General features: G+C 39.4%; 1 protein-coding gene across 2 annotated transcripts in view; it reads left to right on the plus strand.

Moving 5' to 3' along the window:
* Positions 1–21446: 21446 nt before the first annotated feature.
* FGF10 (fibroblast growth factor 10) overlaps positions 21447–22541 on the plus strand; it is a 59862-nt gene continuing 58767 nt past the window's right edge. The window contains exons 1-3 of one of the 2 annotated variants that reach the window (XM_041424642.1): positions 21447–21525; positions 21654–21728; positions 21861–22424. In XM_041424642.1, the coding sequence (XP_041280576.1) occupies positions 22088–22424 (337 nt within the window). In that variant the 5' untranslated portion in view covers positions 21447–21525; positions 21654–21728; positions 21861–22087. Of the gene's footprint in view, positions 21526–21653; positions 21729–21801; positions 22425–22541 lie in introns of those variants that run through there. The other variant, XM_041424641.1, reaches the window with a different exon arrangement.

Consider the following 22541-nt stretch of genomic DNA (forward strand, 5'->3'; position numbering starts at 1 on the left):
AGTTCCACGCTATCATTACTCAACAACTACAAAATGAGGTGGCATGTGAAGAAGAAATGCAGCAGACAAAATGCAAACACAAGTATATTTGTAAAACAAGTTTTAATGCAGTTAAATAGAGTTTATAGACCTCAACCTGAATACCCTTACAGTGGAAACATTATTGTTTGCATGATGGTGTATATTTCTCAGAATGCGCTAGCTGTCAAGCTTAAGTAATACTTTACATACCCTTTTCATAACTGCACAATTAGCTTTATGAAACCCAGCTGTTCGAAATAAAGCCTGGACTAGCACTGCCATCTAGCATCTTTTAAAAAAACCCAACAACAGCAAAATCTCTGTGCGCAGAATTGGTAGATTAGCATTTATTAAGACTATCAATCTTTGTAATAGATCTATGCGTCAAGTCATAATGCTCAAGTGAGTAACAAGACATGTTTTGATAATCAGTGTATTACCAAATATAACATCTGTACAGGTCAGAAACCATCTGTACAATAAAAGTGTCAGACAAAATTCTTTAGCCTTTGAAAGAGCTCAGCTGAGACCGGGGAGAAGGGGGCTGCATTTACTCATTCAGTCTTGGGTTATGATACATGGATGCGTAACATAGTGTGAAAGTGTGATAATATGGTAAGAAGGAACAGTAAGGTTTTCTCTTGGGAACAGAGGCCAAATACACAAACTGTACCCATTTCTTAGGGAAGACTACTGACTGACTGGGGCCCAGGTTAAAGATGTGAAAGAAATCTTCCCACTCTGGTGGGATAGTACTCTCTGAGTACTATCCATTTTTCTGGCTGAAAGCAATGAATTTGCAACAAGGAATCTGAGGCAAATCAGAAGAGATTTCAGGGCCGTGGAATGACTGATTGAGGGATCAGAAGCAAGTGGTCTTTCCTCTATCCTTGCATTTTCAGGGACTGTTAAGAGAAGGGTCAGAGACATAGCAGATTAATACCAGGGTACAAGCCTGACGTAATTAGCAGAATTTTGGGGGTTTTGATCCCAGGTCTGTCCATGTGGCACCAGGCCTGATCGCAACAGGAGGGGCACACCTGTCTCAAAGGGTAAAAGGATCTTTGTGCAAGAGTTAGTAGGGTCACTGAAGAGCTTTAAAGTAGATTTGAACAGTGAAAGGGATAAAATCAGACTCCCTAGAGTGGCCTGAGGGTGGCATGCCAATGTCAGAGGACAATGTGGTAGCGAAGTCCTGGGTCTTGCTGTTTCAGGGGAGAGAGACAGGGATGGAAATCCATGCAACAGCAAAGATGCAAGGGTTATTGATCTCTTAGAAACCATGGAACCACCTGAAAATGGTGACATAGGAATTAGGGCTTCTAAACCCAAAAAGGTGTTGGGATCAACAGCCCAAGAGAAGTGCAGCTACACCAGTACTCATAGCACAGGCAACAACAGGAGCCATAGAGCAGCAGGAAAACTATCACACAGCTGACACCTTGAAAAAGTGGTGTGAAGATTTGCACAGCTGGGGTGGTGTAATAGAAATCTAAATTTGATAGGCAATGATGGAGGGACAGTGGGGTAGCCCTATACGTTAGGAAGCGTTTTGATTGTCTAGAGCTTATTGATGGTGACAATAGGGTAGAGTGTTTGTGGGCAAGGGTCAGAGGAAGGCCAACGAGGCAGATATCCTGGTGGGAATCTGTTATGGAGCACCCTGCCAGGACAGAGAGAAAGATGAAGTATTCTATAAACTGCTCAGAGGAGTCTAACAATCGCTAGCCCTTGCCCTCACAAGAGACTTCAACTTATTGGGTTCTGCTAGAAATATAATACAAAGGAGAGGTAACAGTCTAGAAGGTTCCTGAAGCATGTGGAAGAAGAGAAATTCCTGTCATGGTTTAACCCAGTCAGGTGATTTAGACTGGGATATATAACTTTATCAATGATTTGAATAAAGAGAGCAAGTGCACTCTTAGTACATTTTTCAATGACATCCAAGCTGGCTGGGAGTATTGTTCTGCTGGAGGGCAGGAAGTCCCTGCAGAGGGATCTGGACAGGCTGGATTAATGGGCTGAGGCCAGTGGGGTGAGGTTCAGCAGTGCCAGGTCCTGCCCTTGGGTCACAACAACCCCAGGCAGTGCTGCAGGCTGGGACAGAGTGGCTGGAAAGCTGCCCAGTAGAAAAAGACCTTGGGTGCTGGTCAGTAGTAGTGAACATGAGCCAGAGTGTGCCCAAGTGGCCAAAAAGGCCAACAGCATCCTGGCTTGGATAAGTAATACTGTGGCCAGCAGAACAGGACAGTGAATCCAGTATTCAGTTTTGGAAGAAAGACACTGAGGTGCTGGAGTGAGTTCAGAGTAGGGCGAAGGACTAGATGTGACACTCAGGGACACAGTTTAGTGGTGGGCTCAGCATTTTTAGGCTTACAGTCAGACTAAATTATACTAAAGTTCTTTTCTAATCTAAACAATTCTATTACTCTATATTCTACCATTTCTTAAGCAACATAAAATACATAGAATGCTTCAGATGATCCAAAAAATATTTACTCATGCCAGTTAAGAGAAACATGTGCTTTTCATGGTTTAATTAATTCCTCATTCTGAAATCTGATAGGCTTCTACTTTGCACAGGTACATACTGACATGTAACATTACATGTGGAGCATATTCATTTTCTCCTTTCTGTATGGAGTTAAAAGACTTCAGATTTGCAAAAGTGTAACAGTAAGCAAAATTTCACCCACTTTCATTGTTTGTTGAACAGAATGAATTGCTTGGCATTGCATAAGACAAAACATGAAAAAAATACTGCCTCTCAGAGCCTACAATGTAGAGGACAGGCTCTGAAATGACAGGATGTACTGGGAAGCCTTGAAACACATTCATTAATTATTGTCATTGTTAGTAGCAAGCCTTTAGAAAGAACTTGAGTGCAAACAAGGATGGGAACACTGTAGCATATGAAGCTTAGGGAAAGAGAAGTGACATATTTGCAAGTTCAACCACATTAGCTCATTGGCACTATGGTATATAGATAGATATAGATATAGATAGATATAGATATAGATATAGATATGGATGATATAGATACATATACAGATACAGATAGATATAGATATAGATATAGATGATATAGATATATAACCACACATTTTATCCCGATAGCTAAGGATAATTTCTATATTGCATAAAACAGATTAATTAACTGCATTACAGAAATGGTAATGAGATTATGGATCTTTCAATTAAAGCCTTTGAAGAATCATTACGTGGTGAAACACAATGCCTTGGTAACTTTTAAATAGATTTCACCTGCCACTGTTTTCCCCTATTCCTGTGCATTTTTGTGGTGATGCTCCCTGAGAAGGGTTTTGTTGATATAGAACTGTAAATTTAAGATGAAACTTGCAAACCATTCTGCTCATGAAGGAAAATTCTCTCCCCACCCCAAAAAAGTTTTGTTGGGATACAAATAAAAAATACAATGCAAAGATTTAAAAAAAAAATCTTTGGAACAAAAATAACCCTATCAAGTATAAAAGCCCAGTAACTGAATTCAGACAACCAGTGAGGCCAGTCTATGAGACACCACCAACAAATTTTCCTTCTGAAGAAAAGCATACAAAAAAACCCCAATCAAGACAGCTTAATATACATTCTGACTCACATTTCAGGAATAAAATTGTGTCAATGTAACAGTTCAGCAGTCATTCCCCTCCAAATATCTCAAAAGTTCTTTTAGAAAGCCTAGTAGAAAAATTCTTCTGCTACACACATATATTAAGATATATTAAGTTTATTTCCTTTCAAGAACAAGTATCTTTTTCAGCCACATGTTGCTACTATCTACTTGTTACAGCTGATATTATGTAAGGTTTTGTGAGCTTCAGGTACAGGTCAGCATTCTGCTAAGTAAAGACTCAAACACTAAATACATATATGTGATATTCTCATTTTCTGTCGTAGCACTTGGACTGTTTGTTTGTTTTCCAAAAAACTTTTTTTTTTTCATTCCCAAAGGACAATCTTCCCTGTAAGAAGAGTTATGTTTAAAATGTAACGTATTTTCAAAAAGACCAGCATGCCATGTGTAGAGAAGTGAAGCAACTGACTGTCAACACTATAATCTGAAAGGATGCTTTTACCTCTCTAAAGAAAAAAAAAAAATTACAAATGGTGGCAGCAGTTATGTGTTTTCCAGTATACTCACCCTAACCTTGGACCATTTCGGCCGTTTTCTAAGAAACCTTTATTTTCTCTTCTTATTTTATTTCTGTTACAGCATACTGGTGTGATTGGGAATTCATACCTACAGTGTAAGTCCCTGTTTCCAGACCTAGGGAGGCAAGGTCCCTTCTATACACTAGAGTAGCTATTTATGCAGCTCACATCAGTTCATTCACATCATATGCCTGCAGAGCTCAGGGCTTGATATGCGTGTGCTCCCATTTGTCAAGCCTCATCCCTTTAATGATTAAATAGTAAGAACGTTTACAAAGGAGAGATTAAAAGAGGTGGGGGGAGGGGGCCATGATACATTCAAACTAGACTCTCACACACACCACTAGCCCACTGGCGCAAAACTGATTAGCTGCCTAAGGCCACTGAGAGCATAGGCACAGGATGTTTTCCTAAAGGGAGGAGGGGCAAGCTTGACCTTTTAATTTATAAAGGGAAACCACACACCCAGGTGTTGCAGCTCTGCTCACAAAGAACAATTAGGACGTAATCTGGGCTGTTTATTTTGTTGGGTACAGAGGTCCATGCTGAAAGATCAAAAAGGTCTTATAGTCATTCAGTAATCTCCATGCATGTGATGTTTTTCAACAGCCTTTTGTGTTGGTACTATTTAGTTATTTGTTTGTTTGGAAAGAAAAAACAGTCTCTTTAAGTAGGAAATCCCACTTGAGCTACAACAAGGCAAATTGCCCCACTCATGTTAAAGCTGGATTTTAAAGGAAAAAAACAGCTTCCTCAGAAGGGGAAGTGGAGGGGCAGCCACTGGTCTCTTCACTCTGATTGTCACTGACGGGACCCAGGGGAATGGTGTGAATTGTGTGTCAGGTGTGGTTTAAGTAGGATATCAGGAAAAGGTTCCTCACTCAGAGAGTGGTTGGGCACTAGAACAGACTCCCCAGGGAAGTGGCCACAGAACCAGCTTGACAGAGTTCAAGAATTTTTTAGACTACACTCTCAGACATGGTGGGATTCTGTGCAGGAACAGGATTTTGGACTCAGTGATCCCAATGGGTCCCTTCCAACTCAGCATATTCTAAGAGTTTCTATGAAAGTCTACAATAAAAGAAAGCATATAAGCACCAATTACAGCAGGTATTTTAAGGGGCTCTTTTGGGCAACAATGACACCAATGTCACAGCCAAAGTTGCACTATTACCTCTGCAAATTTCTCATAAGGAAAGCTTGTATGACTCTTCTGACCCAAACCGTACCAGAAAGACAAAGATATTTGGGCAGTGTTTCAAAAAAAAAAAAAAAAAAAAAAAATTTGAGGCCTCAGCACAAAACAAATAGTAGAGAAATAGAAAACACTGTGGCATACCCAACCTCTGCCATGTTAAATCTCTCCAAAGATTTGGAGGTGCTGTCCTAAAATGACAGCCTATCAGCCGGGTCTCAGATTTCTTTAAAACCGTCCTGCATCAAAGATGTGCACAGTAAATTCTTCAGCCGCAGTATTGGTTCAGTGGTAAATCTGACTGTAACAGCTTGTGTTACCAGTTTGGTTTTTTATAAATGGATGTGTAATAGAGTACTTTAAAGATAATTTCTTCTGTCAACCACCCAGGAAATCAAAGTCCCTCAGCAGGGCAAAACCTGTCATTTGTTATAGTTGTATATGTTGTTGTATATGCCATTTATTATTGTTGTGTATATATAGTTGTATATATATATACACAACTATATACAGTTGCATATATATATATATATACACAACTTTTAGCATAATGTAATGTGGCGGACAATCTTCTAGAATGAAAGAGATTCTCTCCCTCTACTGAAGTGCTGGGTAGTTGATCTGTCATCAACTATCCACAAGAGAGTAGGAGTGTAAAAATAGACATTCTTCACAATAAATTCCCTTCCAAATCTTTCAGATTGCCTGGCACTGCCTCTTCTGTGGGTGCTGTTAGTGCAGCTACAGGGGACTTTCGCCAACTGGATGGCAGGCAAGCTGGAAACTCTGAAATCTTGAGACAGGCACAGAAAGATGTCAAAATTCACCATCAGAGTTACTTTACTGCCACAAATAGCAGGCTGGGATACCAAAACCTGGTCACTGTTCTTGCAAAGGCTTGTACAGAACCTCAACACAGTTAGCCTGATTCAGAAAACACAGATAAAAATGGAGACCTTTTTCTGGCTGATGTAACAGACTGCAGGTTCAGGAATTGTAAACAGACATTTGTGAGGGTATCATCTCTTTCAGTGTGTGAACTTAAATTAAGAAGTTTATGATAACAGCACTTTTCTGGGACATGTTGGCATACAGCATCCAAAAGCATTAGGAAGGAAGTAATACAAGGTGTAATTTTTTCTTGAAATATTTGATTTATTTCTAATGTTTGCTGACATTTAAATTTTCAGCAAGAATTTTTAAAAAAAGACAAACTGGCTGTTTGGTCTTGTCTTCCCTATTTAGAAACTTTCTATCTAGAGTTTTCATAGGAAGAAAATGAAACCCAAGCCTAACATCTCAAGCTTCCAGAGCAACCAATAAGCCTGGAAATGATTATTTCCTTTCTTTCTTTCTTTCTTTCTTTCTTTCTTTCTTTCTTTCTTTCTTTCTTTCTTTCTTTCTTTCTTTCTTTCTTTCTTTCTTTCTTTCTTTCTTTCTCTTTCTTTCCTTTCTCTCTCTCTTTCTTTCTTTTCTTTTCTTTTCTTTTCTTTTCTTTTCTTTTCTTTTCTTTTCTTTTCTTTTCTTTTCTTTTCTTTTCTTTTCTTTTTCTTTCTTTTCCCACTAAATTGGAGCAAGTAAATTTTCCCAAAGAAAATGGCATATAAAAAAATTCAGCATTTTAAGATCTGATCCTCGGCAACATTTTAACTAATATGAAAAACAGTGATGTAGAGATGTGAGACCTCTCTTTATCTGACATTAATATTTTCCACAGGTTTGATACTCTAAGACAAAAATTAAAATGGAATCAGTTCTGGTATCTTTACCTTCACTGAAGGAAATCTAGAGCATTCTGTAGGATTAAAACTAATCTTTCTTTCATCAGAGTTAAAAACCCTTTTTCCAGGTACAAAGAGAAAAGAGAGATAAAATCTGTTTCTGAATGCATCAGTTGATTATGAACACAAGTTCAACTAAGTTTTTTGTTCTTTATAACTGATGGAGAAGACTAAAATGTCAAAAATGCAGCAGAAAATAAAATTTAAAAGTTTCTACATTTCATCCAAAAATAAATTTTCTGAATTTATAATTCAGAAATTTATAATATATAATTTATAATATATATTATATAATATATAATATATAATTTATAAAGATACCAATTTCTTCAATTTAAGTAACTGGAACATATTTTCTGTGTATAAATATTCATCTTGGGGGGGGGGGGGTATGGCTGTTCCACAGATGTATAAATTTCTAGTCCAGGAGACAGTGGATGTCACACTCAAAGCATGTTCCTCCTTATAGTGTTGATTCTACTGTTGGAGGCTATTGCAAAGCTCCTTTTAACCACAAGTTATTAGGTGCAGGGATTGTGTGGAAGATACATGCAGGAAAGAGGAACTTTCTGCAATTTTAACTTATGTTAAAACACAAGATTGACCTGATAGACATGATAGTTACTCTTGACTCTAATATTTTTGAAAAACATTGAAGCTTTATCAGTAATGGATGTAAATTTGTTACCATGTTTTAAAGAAAGCCTACCATGTACAAAGCTACAGAGCTACAAGTCTGGTAGCAATTTAAAAAGAAAGACATATTTGAGAAATAGAGAAACAAAATAAATTATTTATTTCTTAAAATTTTAAACTACATCAGTTAAACAAAAGAGCAAATTAATAAATAAACAGATGGGCAAGATTTTATTTAGTCAGATATTTTATAATTCCAAGTGGACACTATATGAGAAGAAAGAATGTGCTATACAGATGAAGTAGCAGACTTAGATTCTGGAGGTTTTGTTCTTGTTTCTGTTACTGACCTTCTGAGTTGCCTCAGCAAGCACAACTTGTAGCTCAATTTCATAAATTTAATAGATTTCCTCTGAGAAGCATCACATTTACTGATATCTTGGTAACCTGTCATAAATTGCATGTTTTATATCTTTTAATGTGATCTTACTCCTTGTAAAGACAAAATATAAATAGGGCAAGTGGGAGACAATTTGTTGCCACCCTGCTACCCTTGGGCAAATAATGTTAAACCAGAGTTATTTGCAGAATTCAAAATGGGATTTAAGGCAGACTTAGGCATCAATTGAAAGTCTTTGCTCAAAAACTGTTTCATGTTCCTAGAAACTTCAGGCTTCAACAAAGGTGCACTGGCACCTACGGATCAACTTCTACTGTGTTAAAATACACCTGAGAACCTAAAACTGGACAGGACCAAGATCTCAGCATACTAGTACATACATATCATACAAACGTATATATCATGGTGTCAGCAGATGTCCTGCTGGAGTTCTGAAACTAAATCTCCGTATTTCCTTGAGGGATTCAATCCACTGAGTGTTAACAATCAATTGATTGAAAATTAAGACAGACCTGATTATCAATGCCTGTTTGAACTGCCGTTGATTCATTTTTCATTAGGCAGTCATAAAATGCCTAAACGTATCATGAACAATAACTGGAATCCAGATCTTCTAGAATAGAGGTTTAGGCTTAGGCCACAGCTTGTGTTTTTCTGGACACAGGCACACAAAGTAGAATAATTACATTAGAACTGATTAAGAAGATAAAGAGAGATTTCACCTAACATGGTTTAAGCCCTTTTTTTTACTGTAGATAAGACCAAAATCTGCTTCAGGAAGGATTTGAAACAAGAGGTCGTATCACATTAGGAAGCACTGTAGGTGAAAAGCGACCACCACTTCTCCTTTCAGATCTGTTTCAAATTATTGGTTCCTACTTCATTTGAGAAAAAAATCTACCTGAAATGCCTATAAATTCAAATGAGAAGAAGGGATCTTGCCCCTGTACAGAAACAGCACCTCTGTTGGTGTTCAGGTAGCTAGGTAGAAGTTGCTCTCTTAGCTATACAGACAACAAATTAGATGCATCAAGCTGTAGCTTCTTATAGTTGGGAACCAAGCATCATACTTAGGGACTGTGATGATGAACATCACAAGTGCTGAAACCCTTTACTGTGATTCTCGTAGTACCTGCGCTGCACAGAAACAGAGCTCTCTCTTGACATGAAGATGCCTCCAGATACCCAGTAATTTTTGGCAGTCCTTGCAGTGTTTCAGCTCAGGTTCCACCTTAGTAGTTCATACATTTTCTCATAAAAATGAATGTTTAGGTATCTTACATTTACAAGTAAGAAATGACATTCTGACAGTCAAGTTACAATCCACAACAAATCTGAGTCAAACACTGTATATGTCGGGTTCAGATCCTTAGTATGTTAACTTGCTGTCACATTTGTTACAGCTAATTCCTAGAAAGCTGCAAAAAGAAACTGGTAGGAGGGGTCAGGAAGTGAGGGTGTGTGTATGCACAAACACTTCTGAAGAGTTTGATTTGGTATAAATTACAGCTTCCTGAGTTTTTATTATTGCATTATTTGTTTAAATGCTGGATATCTGATGATCCAATTCTTGGTCCCTGTTTCTCATATCCATTACCTTTATAGAAAATAGCACAAAATCTGTCTCAATACCATAAGCACAGTTAAATTTTTGACACAATTCAAAACAGCAGAGGTTCTATGAATAAACAGGCTTCAGAACTGGTCTTGGAAAACTGACAGGACCTGGATTGGTAACATAGCCTTAAGTAAGAGTGGCAAATAAACAGCATCATGACAGAAGAAGCCCGCTCTGAGTAAGATACTATCTTATGACTAACTATCAGCCTTTCTATGAAGGCTGATAATATCACAGCAAAAGATTCCTGTGCTCGCTCAGTACTAGAGGAGTAAAAGGAACTCAGATTGCCTGTTATTATCTTCTATCACCATCCCCAGCTAAAAACCTTGGTGCATCACACACAGTTCCTACCTATGCTGTCATAGCAGACCCATGCCCAAGACAGCAGGACAAGGGTCTGATGAGGTCCTCTTTTTCTCAGCTCTAAGGATGCATTCTTCAGACTAATTGGTTACAAATGTTCACTTAACAAGCAAAGTTACTCACATGACGCAGTAATGCAATAGTGAGTCTTGAAGACTTTAAATGTTGTTGACTTGTCTTTCTAAATAAAAATCAGACAGAAATTATTATGGAAAAAAAATCAGTACTTAAAGAAAATGTCATTTTTAATCTAGGGGAAATTCATATCCCAGAATTTAATGGATTGTTAGCATTTTTTTTTTAACCAAAGAACAAACTATTACTTAGCTAGGAAAAAAACACCAAGGGTTAGAAATTAAAGTAGAAGCCTTTTCTTGTTACAGTATTGATCTTTTTCAGTAAGATGTGATCAAACACTCATGCTGTCTCACAGGTATTCAGTGCACTGTGTAGAACAAAATGCTAAATCAAATTCTTAGTGGATGTGGACACATGACAATTAAAAACACTAGCAAAAATTTATGTCCAATGAAAAAGAAATCATCATACATTGAATGAGCAATAATTACTGTCTTCCTTAGTTAATGCTGGGAATTTCCAGGGAATTTCTAGAATTGCCACACACTGGTGCATCTTCTGCAGCTTGGTCAGTGCAGGAAAACCACACAGAATCTGTTGAAGTCATCCACCCAGAATCAACTGAAATCTCAGTCCTGTTTATTCTCCAAGTTTAGCAGAATTAGAGTTTTAAAGAGGATCCTTATAAAAAAAATGGAAAATAAATTACTGTGAAAGGATGAGAAAGCTTGTTCTGTTCTTTCTTGGGCTGTAGTTTTGCAGAAGCTGTCACTTAGTAATGTAAGTATTTTGTTAAGCTTTTAGTTCAAGTCTATTTGTTTTCTTCAAAATCAGAAAACCTATAGATAAAGAATCAAGCAATCATTTAAACAGGTCCTTGCACCAGATCAGGTTAACCTGGAACAAGCCACCAAATTCCTTTCTAACTGCCTTTTGAAACCTCTTATGAAAATGATCAAACAACCTACTCGTTCTTTGCAATGCTCAGCAAAAGAATTGAGCACTCAGCCCATAGTAAAGAATTTCTCCTGAGAGGACAGGAAGCATAATGGCTACTTTGGTTCCATTCTTTCCAGTTAAGAAAATGTTTATGTCTTTCAGAATTGAAAAAATGCCTTTTAAAAATAATTTTTTGAGTCTTACATTGTGGATATTTTTTTTAATATTTTAAAAGTTTTATAATCTCACTCCTGATACTATTCTATAAAAAAAATCCAACATCTGATAAACTTTTTACAGGCCAGCTGAAAGTATGACTAGGAAATGGTGAATTAATCCGCCCTAAGAGAGCTTAACTGCACCTGCAGCTTTGAACGTAGGTGCTGTCATGTTGAAATTTATTGGAATATGCAGCTGCTTAAGCACAGGTGTAAGAACCACAAAAATCATAAAATGAGTAAAGTTTGAAGGGACTACAGTGGATCGCCCGGTCCAACCTCCCTCCTGCACCTAGAACACATTACTCACAATTTTGTCCAGAGGGTCTTGAATATCTCCACTGAGGGAGACTCCAGAAGCTCTCCAGGAAACCTGTTCCAGTGTGTGGTCACCTGCACAGTAAAGAATTTCTTCCTCGTGTTCAGGCGGAGCTTCCTGTGCATCAGTTCCTGACTCTTGTCCCTTGTGCTCTCCGACTCCGCCAAGCAGAGCCTGGTCCCTCTTCTGACCCCTCCCTGCAGACACTGGCATTGATGAGGTCCCCTCTCAGTCACCTCAAGGCTGAACAGAACCAGCTTCCTCAGCCTTTCCATGTAAGAGAGTTGTTCCAGACTCTTAATCGTCTTTGCAGGTCTCCCCTGGACTCTGGGAGTTCCATGACTCCCTAGTCCTGAGGAATCCAGAGCTGGACACAACAGCCCTGGCACGGCCTCACAAGGGCAGAGCAGAGGAGCAAGAACACCTTTATTGAGCTGCTGGCACTGTTCCTCCTAATGCAGCCCAGGATACCACTGGCCTTCTTGGCCACAAGGGCACACTACTGGCTCAGGCACTGCTTGCTGTCCACCAGGACCCCCAAGCCCTTCTCTGCAGACCTTTCCAGCAGGACCCCCTAGTATGTACTGAGGCATGGGGTGCAGGACTCTGTATTTGCTGCTGTTGAACTTCAGACAGCTCTCTGCCCCTGTTTCCAACTTGTGAAGGTCCCTCTAAAGGGCTGCACAGCTCTCCAGGGCATCAGCCACTCCTCCCAGTTTTGTATTGTCTAAGAATTTTTCTAGAAGGCTGGCAAAGGGCTCAAAGCTCTGCAGAGCCATGCCCAGTTTTGTCTGAAGTTTTCTAACAGATTAGAGGAACTTATTTATGGATAGTGTTTTCTATGTCATGATTTCATTAATTGACTTGTACTTACTTCTCTGACATCAGTGTCAGTAGCAACCTCTTCATAGATACAACTTGTATATTTACTTCTCTTGTAGAGGATAATACATTTTATACATTAGTTGGTGTTGATTGGTTTGCTTTCATCAGAAGTTCAGTCTGGATGTAGTAATTTTTGGTGGCAGGCCACTCCCTACTCCCAGTTCTATTCAGTTCAGAAATGACATCTGTATGTGTCACTGATCAATCAAAATGCTGGAAGCCAACGTCCCAGCCTCCATTTCTCTGCCAGTGTTTAATGTCAGAAATAGGATAGGCTGTTTTAAGGGCCCACAGTAGTTTCTGAACAGATTTTCAAGGACAAGTTTATATTTTGCAGGATGTATGGCTACTCCCTAGCTCCCATCTGATGATACTAAACAATTACAAGACATTTTTTCTGAAGGCCACCAGGGAATAACTTGTCCACTGCAACTGCGCACAAGCTACCTTTCTTAGACTTCTGGAGATAACAATTTCTGCAAACCATAGAGAAACTAAGAGCTTTAGTTCCCTCTTCTCCCTCTCCTCAGAAACCAGACTTATGGTGGTTTATCTGATGACATGATTTCTTGACAAATATATATGCATGACCATAGAAAGATTGTTTAGTAGTCAAATTGTATGGCTTGAATCAATACATTGTCTGTAAATGCTGCCATAAATTCTTTTAATTGCCATTCAGTAATGATGAATCTAGCTAGCTCTCTCTCATGCCCAGAGTTTTTTGTAGGAAACATTAACCTGCCACTTTACTAGGTAACTAACTAACTAACTAACTAACTAACATAACTAACTAAACTAACTAACTAACTAACCTAATTAACTAAACTAAGTAACTAACTAACTAATAGAATTGTTAATTAGTTTACATCTTTTCTGCCTTTTGATGTATATCTGTCAAAAGCACCAACAAGCAAAGCCGACCTGGGGAAGTCTGAAGCAATGGTCATCAATGTTGAACTGTTTGTCCGACAGACTCACAGAAGTTTAGAAGGCATTAAACACACTGGTCTTAGATGCCTCAGAAGCTAAGCAAATATTTTTACCCACATTTGATCTGTAGATTTTATAGGTTAGCCTACCTATTCAGCCCTTCCATATGCTCTCCCTGCTTAGACAGCATTTTGAATGTAAGTAGCGCTTTCTGCTGTCAACAGACAACACTTGCCACAACTAAATAACTTGCCCTTTCCTGTTTATATTGATTAGATAGATATAAATGTCTCAAGATCATATTCTCTGCACAGTAATCACATGAATAGAAGAACTTGATGGTTCAGAGCTGGAAAGAATATCAGAAGGAAGGCAGCATCACAAGCAGGGTCAATGAGAAAGAATGAATATAAACCCTCCTTCTTTGGCCTTGTCCAGTCTCTGGGTGCAAGAGGTTCTTGTACAGTTTTGAAAGCTACTCAGAATGATCTTTTACATATATAAAAGCTTCTATTGCTTGTTATGATCATTACTGTCTCTTGGTATCACAAATCCAGTCTGCTTTAGGGGGCACATATGTCTGAGCTGCACCAAAAGCAACCAAACAAACCAAAAGTAACCCCAAAAAATAAAATTAAAAAAAAAAAATAACACCACCCAAAACCCAAAAACTAAGCCAAATTAAACTACCAAAACCAAAACCAAACGAACCAAAAAAACCAACATAAACAGACAAAAAAAACCCAACAAAAACCCAGAAATTAACCAGAGATATTAACCAGAAAAGAAGACCTGCAGCAGTATTGTTCATATTTGGAAATATCCAGGGAAGGTATTTTAGCAATTATTGGCATGTAAAAGAAAAAAAAAAAAAAAAAAAAAAAAAAAAAAAAAAAGTGTGTCATTTTCAAAGTTCCTTGCTTTGAACAGCATGTAGGATACATGAAAGGTGACGTAAATTTTACCAAATCTGGCATTTAGGATCTAATCATTATCATCAGTAACTGGCAACATGGTAAAGTCTGCAATGATTTGGATCTGTGTGGCCAGTTGTTAGCCATATGCCATAAAGAAAAATAATCTCCTTAAGCCTTGCAGAATGGATGACTGCTCTTCAGAGGGTTGCTTAAATCTTTAACATGCTGCAAACATTTTAAATAATGCTGGAAAGAAGATACTGTATTGTTTTCCTTTTTCACTGTGTTTGATCTTAATAAAAAGTTAAACAATCTGCTAATAAATATAGAACTAATTAAGCTGCATTTTCAAAACCATAATCCGCAGCTGGAGAGTACCATGAAACAGACGAAAATCATCTTCTGGAAGATCACAATTCAGCAATAAGCTGACATTGGGGGACTCACTCTTTGATACAGAGACTAGAAAACAGCAGAGTTTGGCTATTTTTTGAAACCCAGCCCTAAATAATAAGAGTGCATCTAGCTGCACAATTATATCTGAGTCATCATGTTCTTACATATAGTATTAAGTGTACTAATGAGCTGCAAAGCATTTAGGGGAAAAATCCTCTGTATTCAAGCTGACTCTGCTTTTGGTTCTTGCCTTCACGGTATCTTTGGTGAGACGCGTTTGCCATATATAAGTGAAAAGGTACAGTCTTCAGAAAGGTGGTGTCCAACCCTGCACAGCAATCATGTGGAAATGCAGGTGGAATGTCCCCTATGACAGACACTCTGCTGCACATCTCCTGGGTGATGCCACACTGGAGAAGGCTGACACCTGCTCAGCCTGGCTTAGCAGCAGCTCCAGTCCTGCCTGCGCAGCACGGGACGTGGGCAGCTGTCCCTTCCTTCTCGGCCATGCCCCAGGCTTCTCTGCCAGCCAAGGGCTCACTCCCACCGCCCTTCCTCACGCTGCGAGGTGCTTACTCACAGAAGTTGTCCCAGTGACTGCTACAAATTAACTGACAAAGAAGAGGCAATGTGTGAGCTCCCCCTGCAATGTGTGAGCTATTAACCAGCTCAGAGGGAGCCCAGCTGGCTACCCTGGTCGCCTGTGGTGAGGCAAGCGTGTTCAGCTGTTGGGCTGATGTTCCTAGCTGTCAGCTCTGTTTCAAATAGTTCCACGAGCAAAGCCTGGAAGTGACTTATTCGCTCCCTTTCAGTAGCACTCAAGAAGAATGGAACTGGGGAGTTTTAGTATGGCCTTGTTGCCTTTCTGAAAGGGATTGTGATTGGATCCAGGTAGAGTACTGGATAGTTAGCACCTTTTAGAGTACACATCTCTGTGTGTGAAAAAGCACAAATAACTTTTTTATCTGTTATATCCACCCCCCCCCACACCCCACCCCACCCCCCCAAAAAAACAAAAAAAATAGAGGCTTCAGTGTCACCAACGAGGTGACACCTTGTTCCAGCTGAAGCTGGAACCATCTGTTTGGATCCTGGACTAGTGAAAATATCTACAGTGTAACTTGAGAAAAAGTTGTATAAATAGATAAAATAGTAGTGGGGAAGAGGAGGAGGGGAATAATTACTGTTTGCCATTACACATTACATAGAATACTCACAGGTATATAGGTTCACATGGAATGTATGTCAGAATGCACAAAATATTTCCTCAAAGCTTTAGTAGGATTCTCTATGGAAAATGTAAGCTTAGATGACACTGGGTGGGAGGAGAAAATAGTTTGCAAAGGCCTAATGGACATTTGCCTCTTCTTGGCTTTTTCTGGCTGGTTTGTTCTCAATTGCTCATATTTATAGGAGAATCTAAGTGATCCTCATTCATGGTAGTATGAAAAAAGAAAAACAAATCCTCTAAGATTAAAGTACCTCCTTGAAAATTCTGTCTTTTTGATTATATTTGTGCCACAGAGTAAGCAAAACTGGCTGCCAGCAGACCATTACTAAACATGGTCATTGTCCAACCCACACACATAGCTACTTATGGCACTACAGCTCAGTGTCTGTGAGTCTGTAATTTCCTCTTGCTGACCTTCACAGAATGCATTTTTTACTTACTTCTTCGTCTTCTCTTAATAGCTGTATTTACCAAACAAAAGTCATACAGATATTTTCCAATGTCATACATCTCTTTGTAATTTTTTTTGTCAGACACAATGTAACCATGAATGTATTTCAAGGGAACACGTACAATTAGCATTTTAGAAAGAATAAACCACTTTCTTAATTGTTTGCTTGAAGTGCAGCAATCGGACAGTTTTGCCAATGCATCCATGACAGAGACATACATATTATTAATCTAAGTAATGCAGCAAAATCCTCCTGGTCCCACAATTTATATGTCTATTCACAAGACGATGAACTGTGCAGTCCTAAGGGCTTTTAACTTTTCTTTGTGTTTCTCAAAAGAAAAACAAGAGACGGTATATTCCAATTAATCTTCACCTATCACCTGTGGTAGTGCTAGCCCAGCCAACACTTGGTTCTTCCAGCAGATGTCAGAGAGTGAGTGGCATATCACTCATCTCTGGAGGACTCAGCCTGCCTCAAGGGCACTTGGCCATTCTCACCACTGACTCTAGGCTGGTGGAGCCAGCTCTGGCTGAACTTCATTTTGGTTGTCAGACACATTTTCCGTGTCTATTTATGTCTGACCTAGAAACGCAAGTAGTTTTGAAATAAAAATGAAATGGTAAAACATGCATTTTATTAACCTTTGCTAAACTCAGCTTCAGTTCTTTGGCATTTTAGGATACTTGGTTGGAAAGGAGTGTACACAGAGGAGCAACCAGTGTCAGTAGGAGAATACATGGCCTCAAGCTGCACCAGGGGAGGTTTAGCTTGGTCTTTAGGAAGAATTTCTTCAGAGAAAGGGTGATTAAACATTGGAATGGGCTGCCCAGGGATGTGGTGGAGTCACCAGGAGCTGTTTAAGGAAAGACTCGATGTCGCACGTGGTCTGGTTGACAAGGTGGTGTTCAGTCACAGGTTGGCCTTGATGATCTCAGAATTCTTTTCCAACTTAATTGAATCAGTGATTCCGTGATTCAGTGTTTTACAATAATACCAAGTTCTGCAGTTTAGAATTGACGTACAGAGGCATCTGAGCCATTGATGGCATTTGGCGTTCTACACCTTGTTTCTGGCAGAGCTGCCTCTCTGGCAGTGACAATCCTGGCTGAAATCCCTCTCAATGAAATCACTGGCAAATTTCCCAATACCTTGAATAAGAACAGAATTGGGTGCCATGACCAGAAGGTGTGTGTGCATCTCTCATCATACTGTAAGCAGCAAATGTTCATGATGGTAATCTAGCAATCTAAATTGAGGGACTAGTAACATCTGGGAGTAAGTTGATTGTATTAACATCCAAAGACAAACAGAATTTATTTACATCACCAAAAAAGATAAGACCTTGACTAAGCAAAATCATGCAAGGCAAAATTTATTCCAATTACGTTAAAATAATCCTTGTCTGATCCAAGTCACCTACTTAGCTAGGGAAAAAAAAAAAACAACAAACAAAACCCAACACAAAACCTCCAAATATCTCTCCTTGCTTATCAAAAGACAAAGACATGGCATAAGCTATTGTTATAAGTATTTTTTTAAAAAATTAGTTTATTTTTCATTAAAATTCACCTGTACAACTCATTTCCCTAAATATTCTTCAGAGAGAAAACAGCTCAAAACGAAAATACTTAAAATATATTCTCTACTTTTTACAAATTTTTTTTGGAAAATGTTTTCTTTATTTCACTCTGGATGGATCAATGTAATTCATCATTTATAAAACTGCAGTTCAGGAAATATTTTGCAGAATTTTGCAATGGCAAAAGGCAAAACAGAATTACTGTTTTTGAGCAGCAGGTACCATTTCTAGTCTAGGACTTGTACTGAAGGTAGCTACTTTTCAAGCTTAGCAGTGGAACAATTAATAAAGAAACCCATTAAGGTCTGATTGTTGCTGCTAAAAAGGAAGGTTGAATTTCAGGCCTTTGAAGTAACTGAGAATGATTCAGGCCTCATTACAGAGATATAATCTACATTCATACATTTATGTTAGTGATTCAAATCTATTGGGACAGATTGAATTCCGTTAAATAGTGGATCTTTCCTGTGGAACTTTTCTCAGGCTTTCTCAATCTAACCTAAGAGGTGACCTGACAATACAAAGTAGTGGGGTATTTAGGGATTCAACTGTGCTATAAAAGAAAGGCTATACAGAAGGTAGAAAAAAGAATGAGATATAATCTAAAAAGCTATGTCAGCTTTTCATTTGGACTCTGTTTTGTAAATGCCCTCCTTGTCATCACACAGGATAGAAAAGGACTCTATGCATTGCAGTATTTTAAAGTACTACCCTGAATATTGCACCTGCCAGAAGCAGATCTTATGTGAAATTCTGCGCATGTTGAATTTTCTGTTCTTAAGCAAAAAATCTTACAACCAACATATAGATAGTCATAAGCTAGAAACTGGTTTAAACAGAACTCTTCTTGAGTAAATTCAAGACAGTACCTATTTTTTCAGGGTTAATTATAGTTGTTTAACCCCCAAATTATTTGTAACTCCTGCCAGAGATCCTAAAATGCCAATTCACTTTGTTTTCCAATATTTGACAGGAAAAAGAGAAAAACAAAAAAGAAAGACATCCTCAAATCTAAAAGTTTAAGATATTATAGAAATTGTTTATAATTTAAGCTGTTGGAATAAAATTACTTCAAATTTAGAAATAATGTCTTGTATCCTTCATGACCCAGGCAGCACTCAAACATTGACATAAGCTTTGTAGACACACATGTAAGCTGTCAGGCATTCACAGAAAGGAGTGGTTTGCTTTACATTTTTTCTTGTTTCTCTACTTTTTTAAAATTAATTACCGAGAGGAAAAGCCTTTGGCAAAAGGAAAGCCTAAATCAGATTTGCAAAAAGAAAGATTTCTGAAATGCTTTGCACTCAGTGCAAATACATGCAGAATAAATAATCTGAAGTACCATAAACAACATCGTAAAACATATTGATTCTAACATTAAATGGTTTCATTTTTAAGGCTGTTTAAATGTCACCCCCAGCAGCTGAACACATAAATTTAGGAACCAACTCTCTCCAGAATAAACACCACAATTGGAGAAAATAATTTCTAATTTCTGTTGTGAAGTTAACAATATATTTAACATCCTAATCTAATGAATCTGTCTAATTTTAGAACTGTTTGTTCTTCCTGCATTTTCTGTTGTTTAAACTAAGATTTACTCCAAATGTCAAATGAAATCACATAGGAGGTTTTCCATTGCATTCTACTGATCTGCATTATTTAACTGCCTATATTTCAAAAAAGTTTTGAGTTTACTTATTGAGCTACTCACTGTGTTTGTGTACCTATTTCTCTGATAGTCCATTCTCTTAGCAAATGGTCCATCCATTCGTGTTCCAAAACAGGTATTTAACAACACTAAATACTGACTAAAATATAATATCTTGCATGCTGCCCATACCCTGTCAGTTTTTGATGCTTTATTCTGGTGTTAAAAGAAAGTACATCATATGGAAGATGCTTGTTGATTACTGGGAAAGCCAACAGTTCAGTGATGGGCTAGAAATATGAATCTGTCATAACACTCAGTATGTGAAATGATAAATCCACTAGAAGAGATGGAATCATAGGAAAAACCAACAACATATGCCCCTCCAGGAAAATAATAACTTGAAAAATTGCTTAAAATAGCCTTGGAAATGGAAAAATTGTTTCTTTCTGTCACGAAAAACTGCATTAGTTTAAAAAAAATAAAAAGACAGCAAAGTATTCAGACAGATTTTATGGGGAAACCTTTGCAGTGCCAATAAAATCCCTTTTGCTTTGAAGTCAGACGCGTGATTCAGTAAACGACTCATGTTAGCAATTAGAAAATGGTCATTTAGGGCCCTGATTTCTTTTGAGACAAGGAGAGTGAGGGTGGGGAAAGAGACACAATAAATCTTGAGAGGCTTAAAAGGAAGAGCAAGCTAAAGTGTGAACTTTTTATTTCAGCAACGGAAGCGAGAAATCAGTGATTCATTGAAGGAGGGAGAAAGACCTCCATGCAAGCTGGCAGAGAAGAAGGGAAAGGAGCTAATTATGTCTCTTCCCTTTTTACTCTCTCTGACCAGCATATAATCTGCTTTTCCAGGGTCTGCCTGTAGTATATACTCCTTTCCAACCTCTCCACCCAACCCCTCCTCCAGCGGGGGGGAGGGGGAGATCTAGCAGGCAACAAGCTCCAGGTGGCTTTCTCAATCACTTCACTGCCAAAAAAAATAAAATAAAACCCTCCACTAGAAAACAAGTTGGGGTTTTGGGGGTTGGTTTTTGTTAGTTTGGGGAGGTTTTTTAGGGGACGAGGTTGGTTGGTTGAGATTTTTTTTTTTCTGGGTGGGGGGGAGAGAGAGAGCGGGGGAAGAGTGAAGGGGGAGGGAAGCCTCCCTGGAGGGGATTGGTTCAACTTGGAAGACAGGGAAATTAGTAAAGCATGAGTCTCTAAGCCATGCTGGTGGCCGGCGCTCCGAGGAGAAGGACGCTTTAGGAGCAATTAGCAGCGAGCCGAAGGCGGCGGCTGCCGCGGCTGCCGCAGCCCGGGAGGAAGCGAGGGCAGCTCCCGGGGCTGCCTCCGCAGCAGGCACTGCTCGCTCCAGCTGCAAAAAGGTTTCAGATGTCCCACCACTGCCTGACCCCCTGCAAATAAGGGCTGACCACCAGAGGCACATCCCACCTCTGACTTGTAATCGCTGACATTTAGGCTACAGCTTCCAACCTGTTTACAACCAAAGGGGGAGGGAAAGGAAAGGAAAGGAAGGGCGGGGGGACAAGTTGGGATTTCTCCTTCTCTCTTTCTCTCGGTTTTTTTTTTTTTTAATACTGTTCTGGAGAATTCAAAGCAAAACAAAGAAACTTCCTCCTCTGGGGTTGTCAGTGAGAAAAGGACGAGTTGTGCAACTGGTTTGGGACTTGCAAAAAGGCAAGAGGGTGGGGATCAGAAGAAGGTGCAAAGCCACAAAGTGTGAGTGCGGGTGTGTGTAAAGGTGTATGTGTGAAAAATCCATTACGGCACCCCTTTCCGCTGGTTATTATTTATCTTAGTCGTTGTTTTTGTTGTTGTCATTGACTTTGGTGTCATCTATTTTTCAGACCTTTCTGCATCTAAGATGGTGAAGAAAGGAGTGAGGAAGAGAACAAAATAACTACTGGAAAGTCTCAAACCAGGTTGGGGAGTGTGTGTGCATGTGGGGGGGTGGGGAAGGGAAAAAGAAAAGAGGATTAACCACAGCAACCCCCCCCCCACCAAAAAAAAAAAAAAAAAAACAAAAACCAAAAAACCAAACCAACAACCAACAGCTCTTTTTTCTGAGGGAGGACTCGAAGGATTAAAAGGCAGCAACTTCTGAGGCGATTTGTCCCCTGAGTTATGGATGTTGGTGCACTTACTTCAGGCCAGATCAGAGCTCAGAGGAATCTAACCAGAAGCAGCAACCACCGTCTCTCCACTTGCCTTTTACCAGGTTTTACCTTTCCAGTATGTTTCATTTGATAAGACATTTTCCAGCGCCCAGAGTTTCAGTACAATGTGCAAATGGATACTGACAAATGGTGCCTCAGCCTTTTCCCACCTGCCTTGTTGCTGCTTGCTGCTGCTCTTCTTGGTGTCTTCTGTGCCTGTCACCTGCCATGACCTCGGCCAGGACATGCTGTCCCCGGAGGCCACCAACTCCTCTTCTTCATCATCCTCCTCCTTCCCCTCGTCCTTCTCCTCTCCTTCCAGTGCGGGGAGACACGTGCGGAGCTACAACCACCTCCAAGGAGACGTGCGCAAGAGGAAGCTCTATTCTTTCAACAAGTACTTTCTCAAGATCGAGAAGAACGGCAAGGTCAGCGGCACCAAGAAGGAGAACTGCCCGTTCAGTAAGTACGGCTCTGCCGGGCAGGGGCCGCTGCGGCCCCGGGCCCGGGCTGGGGAGGGAAGGGAGAGGGGGCGCACGGCAGGGCCGGGTGGGCTCGGCTCGGCTCCTCAGGGACGCC

This window comes from Onychostruthus taczanowskii, unplaced genomic scaffold (assembly GCF_017590055.1).
Source record: "Onychostruthus taczanowskii isolate IOZ18803 unplaced genomic scaffold, ASM1759005v1 scaffold83, whole genome shotgun sequence".
NCBI lineage: Eukaryota > Metazoa > Chordata > Aves > Passeriformes > Passeridae > Onychostruthus > Onychostruthus taczanowskii.